At 43.9% G+C, this 11,885-nt stretch overlaps 1 protein-coding gene across 3 annotated transcripts in view; it reads left to right on the top strand.

Annotated features, from left to right (window-relative positions):
- The first annotated feature begins 231 nt into the window (after positions 1 to 231).
- FGF14 (fibroblast growth factor 14) overlaps positions 232 to 11,885 on the top strand; it is a 685,979-nt gene continuing 674,325 nt past the window's right edge. The window contains exons 1-2 of one of the 3 annotated variants that reach the window (XM_021677373.2): positions 232 to 1,171; positions 8,867 to 8,940. Coding sequence is in view for 1 of the 3 variants with exons in the window: in XM_012440933.3 (XP_012296356.1) it covers positions 964 to 1,171 (208 nt within the window). In the remaining 2 variants the exon portion in view is untranslated. The remainder of the gene's footprint in view (positions 1,172 to 8,866; positions 8,941 to 11,885) is intronic. The other 2 variants (XM_012440933.3, XM_064371776.1) reach the window with 2 other exon arrangements.

The following is an 11,885-nucleotide window of genomic DNA, read 5'->3' as shown; positions in this document are numbered from 1 at the left end:
GGTCGCGCGTTGGCTCTGGGGCTGGGGCTGGGGCTGGAGCTGGCGGGTGGAGAGACTTCAGGAGGGGCCCTAGCCGAGAGACTGCAGTGACACTGCCCTCCCTGGGCTGGTTGAAGCATCTCACTGGTGACGGGTCTGAAAGCACGTGGCTACGTCATGGAAAGCCAGTCTTTTCAATGCAAACTTCAACTCCTCCTCCTCCTCCCTCTAATGCCTGTAACTCACATCCGAGGCTGTGCGAGGAATCCGGAGGGGAGATTTTCCTCATGCTCACGGTTGTTGGAAACTGGAAGAGTGAGAGGAAGGAGGAAGGGGATTTGTGGCGCTCTCTACCTACTACAAGACTGACAAGGGGAGGGGGCAGCTAAATTTGCATCTTTTCTTCGTGGTGATTGAGAACTGCAGGTTCGAACCGATCCCACTGAGCACTGGCGATTGATTATAAAAAAAAAAATCGACCCTGGGAGAAGGGAGGCTCTGTCTTCGGCTGTCAGACTCAATCTCGGAGGTGGTATTGGTGTGTGAGTGTGTGTGGTGGTGTTTTTTTTTCTTTTTTTTTTCTTTTTTCTTTCTTTCTTTCCTTTTTTTTTTTTCCTTTTCTCCTAGGGGCTACACAATGGCAGTCTTCTCTCAGTAAGATGAATCCTGCTTTGCCTTCTGCAGATCCACCCATCCTCATAGCGATCAAGTAAAAAGGCTATGGTTTTCTCTTTGGGGATCTTTTGTGCATTACTGTTCTCCCTGATTAGTTTTGATCTCAGTTGGGATTTCTTTGCTTTTTTGTTTGGCTTCATGCTGAAAAAGGATTTTTTTTCCAACCTTTTGGTAATAATCCGGTGGTGATCGAGGGGGGATAAATCATTCACCCTGGCCGAAAAAAAACAATCACTGAGAAGTCTCAAAGAAATATACCACGTGAGGGGAAAAAACTGGGAGAAGATCCGGAATATTATCGTTTTTCCTATGGTAAAACCGGTGCCCCTCTTCAGGAGAACTGATTTCAAATTATTATTATGCAACCACAAGGATCTCTTCTTTCTCAGGGTGTCTAAGCTGCTGGATTGCTTTTCGCCCAAATCAATGTGGTTTCTTTGGAACATTTTCAGCAAAGGAACGCATATGCTGCAGTGTCTTTGTGGCAAGAGTCTTAAGAAAAACAAGAACCCAACTGGTAAGCAAAACATGCATCGTGTTATGTTTTTCCTCATAATAACCTGTCTGTTGCTCATCGAGCTAGATCTGCATTTCTGCTATGCAGGAAGGCAGGGAAACATACCAGGAACCAGGACAGTGTTGCATATAGAGGTGTTGCATGAATAAACAAGTAACAGCTGGATCGGCGTCTGCGAACCCCAAAACCATTATCAGCATCTCTTGGCTGTGACACAATCCATCACTAGGAGGGAGGAGGAAACTTTTTTTTTTTTTCTAAATGTATTTGGTTGCCTAGGTTTGGTGGAATAGTGAAGGGCTATGGCTTAAGGTTGTGCTCCAGGCAGCTGAAGCTTCGGTAGTTGCCAGGAAAAAGAACCGCGAGCTCTCCTTACTTCTGCAGCAGGTTCGGGGGACGTAGCTGGGTGTTGAGAACCTGCTCTAGACTTTCTGATTAGCTTGCACAATATTCGCCACCACGATCACCTTTATCAAAGTAAAAGAGGCCCCCTCCCTCGCGTCCCCGCTCCTCCGTCAGCCCCCGCGTCCCTCCCCCGTCCAGCTCCGGGTGCCCGAGCATTAACTCATTCCCCCTGTCTGCCTCTGACACATCCTGCCACTGGGAATACTTGAGCAAGGCTTGCGCCTGGAGGGAACCCCAGACTGAGAAGACAAGCCCAGCCCCTCTAATATTTGTAATTGAAGTCCCCCTTTAGAAAGCGGCATCAAAGCCCTGCGTCGGGGTTCCACAGGGCCAGGGGTGGGGGTGAGCCAGGCTGTGGGTTCCTGCTTTTAAGCCTACTGATGATCATGCGCCCCGATTTCAAAGGGCTCCAACAGGGAAACTTGCAGTACATTACATAAGGAATGCAAATGCATCTGATATGGGGAGTCGGATCCCAGGGGTTCCCGTCCCCACGTCTCGGCCTGAGGCGATGGGGGGCGGCCGCGGAGCTGTGGGCGAGCAACCCAGGGGAGGCCAGGCTGGAGGGCTGCATGGTGGTGGCGGCGGCGCTGGAGAGGAGGCTGGACGCAGCCTTCCCCGGAACCGCTCACACTGGCAGCCGGGCCTGTGGCGTCCCCCGGCTCCATCAGGGTGGGGAGGGACCCAGGATTGGGTATTCGTGTCTGGGGTTGTGTTTGAAGGAGGGAGCAGGGAAACCGGCCGTCCCGCAGTGGCAGCCCGGGCTCCCGAGGCTCCTGACGCTGGCACTGCGGTGCAGTAGATCACGGCTCTCCACGGCCTCCCTGACACCCTGGGCTCAGCCGGGGGCCGCACTGGCACCCAGAGCCCCAGCGACTGGGGCAGCAAGTGGCTGCTGCCCTCCAGCCTCCGAAGCTTGCCAACGCCACGTAGCTGGGGTGGCGCGCTCCGAGGGGGCTGCCGCCTGCGGGTGCAGTGGGAGGCAGAGGAGGACAAGGAGGAGGTGTGGGTGGGCGGGGACCGAGGCAGTGGGTGTGGAGGCTGAGACCGTTTGCGGCCACCATTCCTGCAGCAAAGGAGAAACTGCGAGTTGTTAGGTAGTCCAAAAGGGCAGGGGCTCCTGCGCTGGGGCGGAGAAGGTTGCCCCCAGCTGGTACTTCGGGGTGGCAATTGAGGCTCTCGTAGTAGCCTCTGGCTGCTCGGTGGACTCGGTGCTGCAGTGGGCTCTGGGCTCTGCCTCAGTCCTCCTCCCTGTGTTCTAGCTCTTACACCTTTTCTGTTCACCCCGTTTTCTCCTCCTCCGTCCTTTTACCCTTCTCTCTTCTTAACTCCTGAGCGTTTAGCAACTCTGAAACGACACATCTGAGAATTGCCCAAGGAGAAAACAGTGTTGTCACCTTTCCACCCCCATGTCTAATTCAGCTATGAGATGTACCCCAAGATGTACCCCAAGTCCCCGATATCAAACCTGAAACTTGCTGATGCTTGGCTCACACAAAACCAACCTACATCCGCAACACTGTCTCACAGTCTAATGTGAAGACCCTTTTTGCAAGACTTCCCAAAGTGAGACAGGCCAAGGGCTGCAGTGGGAAGGGGAGGCGTCACTGCTTTACACCGTAAAAACAGTGGTCTTTTGAAGCCTTCTTCTTGTGTTCTGTGAAAAGATTTAACTCTCTTCTGAGAAAGGAATACCGTAAAAGCATTTTTTATTTAGATGTGATCATTTGTCTAAGGGACCTTGAAATCAGTCCTTCCCTAGTACTGGAGAGTGGGAAATAATTGAGCACGGAACAGTAAGTTTCTTTGTAGGCCTTCATAATTTTTTTTTTTTGTAAACAATTTTACTGGAAACACTAATTTCTCCCTATACACAATTCACAATCTTTTTATTACACTTCCTTCATCCCATCCACTTTCGTCTCTCTGGAATAGTTTTTCCCCCCTTCCAAGGCATTTTTAGAAACTGTTGAACAAATGACAATTTATTTTTAGAGCAATTTATTTTGCAGCTTATGAATGCTAAAGTATTTGGGTATGAATTGATGGGTTAACTCAAAGTGTATCTAAGAACATCACCAACTATTCTAATAGGATAATTTAGTCTTAGATAACCAGGGATATGGGTTCTAACCTGGGAGTTGGTGCATGTAATATATGATATATGAGATATATATATATATATACACACACACACACACACACTTATAATATATATAACAATGTATATATTACATATATTTAAATAGAACGTTGATGCACCACATTATTTATCTTACCTTCTAAAACTTTTAGCCTGTTAAGTTTGAATCAAACCCATGCCTAGCCATTCTCTTTCAGTATTTTACATTGTGAGTTCCATTCTCCTGCTATTAACATGAAACCTAAAACCTTTTGCAGGTTTTTGATCCCAAGATAGCAGTAGAACTAAAAAGTTAATTGGGTAATGAAAATAAAACAAACACGAAAATTCTCTCAACTATTACAGCCAAAAGGAATAGATTGACTACTACCTATTATGTTATCTTAAATTTAAAAAGAGGACAATTAACTGGTTTAAAACTAAGGAACTTGGGAAAATACTGCCAAATACCAGTGAATTTGGTGTAAAGCACCTAGTATTATTTCAGAGATAAATATTTGGTTAATTTTGCTTCCTAAACCTTTGAAAGTTATGAAATAACTTACTGATTATTTCCAATTGTTTAAACTGTCAACAAGTGTAAGTAATTTGGTCAGGCGTTCCTGGGAGGAATTTCAGAGCATTGCTATATAATCAGGTTGGCGTGAAAATAAGCAGATAATAGAGTTATGAATTTAAGGACAAAGTTATTCATCTACCCAAAAGTTATTGATTAGCTCATTATTAATACTTAAATAAGACACATTCATTAAATAGTGCTTTGGGCTTGTTTTATGTAAAATTTAACTGGAAGAGAACATGAAAAATGTGCTCGCACAATATATGCTTTTAAAAATAAATCGCAATGGCTTAAAAGTCCTGGATATAAAGTAAATTTGCTATCTTCATAAAAACACCCAGTCTAACAACTATAATCAGAGAACACACACACACACACACACACACACACACACAGACACACACTCTTGAATGTCCTACTTTCCTAGCAGAACAACAGCTATGCATTTAGAATAAATGTTACCTGCTTCAACTTTCACTGTATGAGTCATGCAAGGTGACTGTATTTTAGGCAAATCATTAAATAGGGAATACTAAGTCCAAGGCATTTATTTTGCCTGAAGGATATTTCATAGGTTTCTTTAAACCAGTATGATAGTTTGGATTGACCTATGTCTATAATAGGCCCCTTTTGGAAATAATCTGGGTCACTGCACTTTAAGCCAAGGGTACTAAGGAAAGAAATGTGGTTGAAAAAAGAAAATACACAATAAAGATAAATACTAAGGTCACGTCATCGTGGTCTCTTCAGGCACATAATGTAAAACAAGCAAAGGAAGCCACAGACCCTCAAACAGATACACCCACACAACCACACACAGGACCCTCAAACAGATACACCCACGCAACCACACACAGGATACCCCCAAACTTCCATGGCTTGATAGGATTTTGGAAAGCACAGATTTTAAGATAAATCATGATCTAAGAGGATTTTATTGAGTACAAATGTCAGTGCCAAGTGTTAGTACGAAGCAGATGCCCTAGACCCAGTTCTGCACAGCACACTGAGAACATTCCATAAACTCTCTTTTTCTGAACTCAGTCTCCCGCTCTATCTTGTAACTTTGAGATGGAACATGCAGGGCTTGGCAGGACCCACGATCATTGTCTATTTCCTACTTGTCTGGCTGTCTTTCAGCTCTGCTTTTGCCTTTCACTAAGCTGTTTTAGGTGCCAAAACACCTGGTATGCCCCTGTTACTCATTTAAATATATGTTATTTTTAAAAGCTACTTGCTTTACATCTAGGGCTGCCATGGTGTTTGGAAGTGAGAAAATAGGAAGAGAGGAAAGAAGAGTAAGCACTTTTTACTCCTATACCTTCTTAGCCTACCGACTCATCCTAGGTTCCAGTAGAGCTCGGTGAGCCACACATGGGCCACAACCTCTGCATGTCTAAACACTGACTATATTTCAAATGAAAACATCAAATTCAGACTGCACGGCTGAAACACCAAACAGATGTAAGCTGCTTCTTCTAACATGCTTGGCTTTGAGTGGGATTCAATGTAGTATGAGTTGGCCTTGGACTCCATCCAGGAAGCTTTAGTTACTGAGGTAGCAAAATGGGTTTTGCAGAGCAGTGCCACTCCAGGAACCAAAGGATGGCATTTTAGGTAGGCTTCCAAGTACTTCCTTGTTGGGAGAGTGGATTTTTCTTTTTTGAAATGCATATCCCAGTTAATAAGTGTAAAATTCAATGCGTGCTAATCTAAACTTAGTTTTAACAATGAAGATGACTTTGGCTGTACAAGTTGTTCTCATCTTAGCATCCCTAAGTGAGAAAATTTGTTCAAATGCTGCATTGCTTTCTGAAGGTGCTAAAGCTAATTCTATACTATACTTCACATTTCCCACAATGAACCATTCCTTTAAAATGTTCAAACCCAGTCTTCCATGTTTTAGCAACACAAACATTGGAGACTTTTGTGAAGTGTTTTTATACATATGGTAACAAGGACAACAACCAATGTTTTCACTCCTTTGCACATTTTGGCATCATACCTCACTCAAATTGACTCACAAGCTTTCTATAAATACCACGTAGATGTCTCAAAATGGAAGCATTTATTCAAAATAGTTTCTTTTGCCTTAAGGGGAAACAGTTGGGATATTTGAACAGTCTAACAGGAGCTGTTATTGAGTGTTAAACAAGTCATTGTACTGTGCCTGTATTTTTAATAAAACCTTTGAGCCCAACTCAGTATTATCTCCAGGAGGAATTGTGGGACAGGGAAACACCGATGTACACATCTGCCTGCTCAGTGCCATAGCCTGCGTGGTGTTCCTTTGGACTTGCATACCATGTACCAGGTTTAGTTATGTGTTTAACCTGGGTATGAAGGGCAGGAAGTTTTCCGAGAGAGACTTCTCAGTTCCTCCGTATACCTCTAGAGATGCAATAGCTCTTTTGTATCTGGACCAACTATGTCCTGATGTTTTTTTCTGTGTAGCTCTCTAGTTGCCACTATTTTTTTTTTTACTTTGGTCAGAATGTGCAAGGTAGGATGATGAAGAGAAGGGAACAAAAGGAGGGATCCTTGGGGACTTCCTAAACGTGAAGGCAAAAAAGGATGAATATCGCAGACAGGTTTTACAGGAAACAGTGAAGTTCTTGTTTGACCAATCTAGTAACATCATGTAAGAAAGTCACCCAGGAACTGCTGGGCACCACTCTGTCACTGTGTCTTGACAAAACCTCTGCTCATGACACATGGGAGGTTTTCAATATACTTTAATAAAAAGTGAAAAATAGGTGTCTCTGGGAAAGTGAACTATGGGACTGCAATGGGCAGGACTATACATTTTACTTGGTTAAATTCGCTTAATGCTTACTCCTTCTCCAAAGTGCCAACCAAGAATTTGACTACTATAAAATGTAAAGAAAAAAGCTGTTAGTGGCTCTTCATCCGCCAAGATAGGGTGCCCTGAAACCCGGTCCTGCAGACATTCCCTTGGCCCACATTTTATAGCTTCCTTCTCGGTCTCAAGTCTTAGTCTACTCTTCCCTCCCGAGCTTCTCGCAAAATACACAAGCTCAAAAGCTCATGGCCTTCTCCCCATCTGGCACTCTCGGCCTCAGAATAGCAAACATTAGGGCACCATTAGGTTCACAGCTTCACCATTAGGCAGACCCTTCATTTTCTTTTCTAATCTTTAATTTTCTTCTCAATAAGGAAGACATTCTGCAAAGAATAAACTGTTCCTCTTTTGAGGAGATCCTTTCTCTGAAGATGGTAACTGGGAGCCTCAATCGCAAAGAACCTCGAGTTCCAGTTGCTTTGGAAGGAGTTTCTGGCTTAGTATTTTGTTCTTTCCCAGTTCGAAAAGCAGTCATTTTCCAACCTCACAGGTTCCTGCACTCGCGCCCACCACCCTCATCTATTTCGCTTCTTCCTTTTTGGTGCCACTTTAAAAGGTGCAGGGTGCTGGGCCGCTGTGGCCTCGGGCTGAGAGGCGGGGAGTTGCTATCAAGGACCAGAAAGTTTGGCAAAAGCCAGGGCCGTGGGCCCAGGCCCTGGGCTTCTAGAGAAGTGTGTCATTATTTGTTTTCTGCAAAGCCGCGAGTGGGGCCATGCTGCAGCTGTGCCTCCAGGCCTGGGGCCCCTCGGTAATCGGGCTGAAGCTGGCTTCCGAGTCTGAGCTGCTTTGGCCCTGAAAAGCGGGGAGCCCAACGGGGAAAGCGGGCTTCCTCCTGGTTTTACCCGTTGGCCCAGAGTCCCCGGTCCTGCCGCCGCCCTCTGCTCACGGGGATCAGCCATCATCGCGCTCCCAGCTTTGGAGCGCGGGGGTCTCCGCTACGCAATGCGGCGGAAGCGGCCCGTTGGAGCCGCCGTACCGCGGGAAGTTTCCGTTGCCACGGAGATGACCTCTGACCCTAGGGCGTCTCTGGGACCCGGCAGCCGACAATGTTGTTGCTATGGAAACCATGGCGGCCGGAAGCCGCTGCGCGGGAGCGACTTGGCGCGTGGGTCTGGGCTAGGGCTCCTGCCCGGGCACTCTTCCCTGGTGGCCGGCAGTCAAGCAGTGAGCGACCAGCTCTACCGCCCGCGGGGCACGCGTTTGCAGGTCACTCCGTCGGCGTTGACGCGAGGGTACCCCGTGTGCACTGCTGGACCTGAGGGTTGGAAAAGCCACAGGTGGCTGCCTCTGCCCGCCCCGTCACGCCTCGCGCTAGTAAGCGCCAGCTCTGGACCCGAGACCGATCTGAAGGAAAGGGAAAGGAGCTGGCGTTTCTGGAGATTTTGCCTAAGCTCAGGACTGGGAGAGGACGAGCCGAATTCTGGTCTCAGCTTCCCCACTAGCTACTGGGAGACCCTGGGCGGGTCCTGAAGTTTTCTGGGGTTTAGTCCCCTCGGCTTCTCTAAGAAGGATATTGATTAGAATAATCCCAGATCAGCCCTAGCTCTAATATTCTAGGTTCCTATAACCTTCACACCCAGTCCTGATTGTAAGTGAACTTCCCTCACCCCTTTCCTGTATCTCTCCCGGACTGTGTTGACTATGTTTAAACTGTATTCTAAATTCAGAGACTATCAGAGATAGAGGGTGACCTTAGCGATCACAAACAACCTTTTCCCTTTACAGGTGTGGCAACTCCTTCCCAGTGGAGGAAGCGACTGTTCCAAGACCGAGTTTTGGAATTGTAGGCACAAACACAGGTAGACACTTTGAGCCTTGGGTGAAGAAACACGTATTTTACTGGTGACACTAGGAAGAGCTCCTCATGCACTTCATAGAATTGTGTGGTTGGTGCTGAAATAGATGGCATTCCATTTATCCATTATATCCCCCAGATATCTTTTCCTTAGAGAGTTTTTAGATTTTTCGGGGTAGGGGAGGGTGTCTCCACTGGTTTGTTTTCCCTTCTCATCTCCATGCTATTGGGAAAAATCTCTTTTTTATAAACCTCATTTGTTGTAAATTAAGAAGTTGAAAAGATTATTTTCAGAGCTTATTACAACTCTGAATTTATGAAGTATTTCTTTTAGGACCACATGCTCTTTATCACTTTGTCAGTAACTACAATCTCTCTTTAAAAAAAAAACAAAAACAAAAAAAAAACTTAGTAAACACTTAAAAAGTGCTACTGTGTTTGAACTGTTGATGCTGGAGATACAGGGGTGAAGAAGAGTTCTTCCTTCAAGGAATTGGCAGGAAAGACAAAAAACAGGATCAATTATGATGTGAACAGTTCTGTGTAGGTGGACCAAGGTGCTATAGGGCCAAGGAAGAGGGGCATGGAAAGGTTTCTGGAGGGAATAAAACTCAGACTGAGTCATGAAGAATGACTAAGAGTTAGCCACGTGGAAAAGGCAATGGTTAGGCTGTCAAGGAAGAGAAAAAAGCATACTTTAAGCATTGAGGGCGTCAGAGATTGTGGTGCAGGCTGAGAATATCAAGTACAACTGAGAAACAGAGGGTGTTTGTAGGGAGTGGCAGGTAGTGGGGTTGCAAGGTAGTGAAGCACAGATCGTGAGCTCTCTTCTGTGACGTGATCATACCTACCCTTGAGACAACCATTATGACTACAGTGTGGAAAACAGCTTTGGGTTGGGCAAGGTTGAAGGTAGAAAGGCCAGGGAGGAAGAGCAGTGAGCAGTGGTGAGACGTCCAGAATAAGGCAGTGACAGGCACTAGGGAGGAAGTGAAGTCCATTTGTCTTAGTGGCCAGTTTAAATTTGGGAAGGAAGTTGAAGGAGGAGTCTGAAATTTTTTGATTCCAGGTTTTTTATTTGGACAGTTCCTGTTGAGCTAGTCTTCTGGCTATTTGCCAACAGAACACTTCCATCTCCTTGAGACATGGAGTAAAAACTTGGCTCTCTTTTGACTGTTTGCATTGAGGGGCTGAGGTAGCTTTTAACAGCAAATAGGAGACTTAGACAAGCTTCTCTTTCTAGATTAAAATTTAAATGGACAGTTCTGGGAGAGTTACCATGGGATAAAAAGTTCATCTTGATTTAAAACCTGAAAATCCTAAGGACTGGGAAAAAATGCTTTACAATAAAGATAAGCCAAAATGATTTTTTTAAAAATGATCATATACAATTCTTTGTTAATGGCAGATTTTTTATGCACACGATACTTTGTTTAGTTTGAGGAGTCAAGTAGTGCAATTAGAAGCCAAGTTTTCAGATTAACTATTCAGGTCTGGCAAGTCAAAAGAGAAGGAAGTGTGAACTTTATTGAATTTACATATGTAAGTGTGTGCACCTGCTTTTTAGATAGAATGAATGTAGTTGTAATTAAAATGCCTTTTTTCCCTCTTGTAACATTTTGTTGTCTGCACAATTACAGTGGATCACTGAAGTGTGTGGTAACCTTATCTGTAATGCTGCCTCTTAAAGTGTAGCTTGGGAGGGATTGTAATATCTGTTCCTTCCACTTCCTGTGTGAAGCACATGTTATAATATTGTACTTAAAAAAATTAGAAATGTGAAAATAAGAAGCGTTAAAGACAAAAACAAAAATAATCTCTTAATTGTAGTCTTTTTTAACAGCCATTTATTTGAAGGCTGAAACTCATCATCTTTAGTCGTATTACTGCCGTATACCAGATGCTGTAATTTTTAAGCAAAAAAAGGACCCTGTTTGCCTTAGACCTGAGTCACATTTCTATGTAAGCACTCAGTAGTAACCATCATTTGGCCACAGCATTTTATTGTTGGAGCAAATTGAAAGCAGCAACTCAATATGCTCTTTCCTCCTTTATTGCTAAATGACTTGATTAGTTTCCTGAGAATTTATGTTTCTCGTTAACTTGATTATTCTTCTTAGATCTTTAAACTTTTTTTCAACTCACATGACAAGTAACATAAGATACCTCACATCTCAGACAAATAATAATGACTGCTAAATATTGAAATACTTTTAATAAAATTGATAGTAAATATTAGAAGTTTTTCAATGATACAGTTAAATCTGATATAGGATACAAATTGTACATCATTGCTTATTATTATCTCTCTTATAATTTCCTTTTAAAATGTTGGGAATAATTTTAAAGAACACAGTGCTGAGGCCATTCTGGTACATGTGTGGCAGATGTGCCTCTGTATGGGGGATACAGTGACATGAATGCTACAGAGAGTGTGTGGTCCGATATGCAGCCATAAAGTCCACCCAGCTTTGTCAGACCCTTGCCCTTTGTTGTAGCAAAGTGCTTTTCCAGCACTGATATTTCATCCCTTTTTCTCCTTTTCCCTGTATTTGTACTATCCGATTCTAGATTTTATCCCTTTACATATTTTTTTTTGTCATGTTTTTCAAAAATTTTGTCATCAACTTACTCTTCAGGCAAGATCGGGATTAGTGTTCAATTGGATTTACCTCCTTTACATTCATTATATTAGGAAAATAGACCTAAAATAGTCGTCACAAAGTAAATGAGAAACATCTGTCTGAACTTGAAACATTAACCCAAAGTGATGTTTATTTGACTTAAGTTTTTTCTTTAGGTACTTCAGATTCACAACCAGAATGTGATGTGAATCTGTTGCTTTGATTATATAATTAAGTGACTTTTGGGCCATTATAAATATCCCACCTAGTTTTCTCATTAATGAATGTATATTCTACTTACTAGATTTTTAAAATTATATTACTC

Source organism: Aotus nancymaae, unplaced genomic scaffold (genome assembly GCF_030222135.1).
Source record: "Aotus nancymaae isolate 86718 unplaced genomic scaffold, 86718_ANA_hifiasm-v0.15.2.pri h1tg000161l, whole genome shotgun sequence".
NCBI lineage: Eukaryota > Metazoa > Chordata > Mammalia > Primates > Aotidae > Aotus > Aotus nancymaae.
The sequence above is the reverse complement of the archived record's forward strand: the minus strand, read 5'-3'. Positions and strand labels throughout refer to the sequence as shown.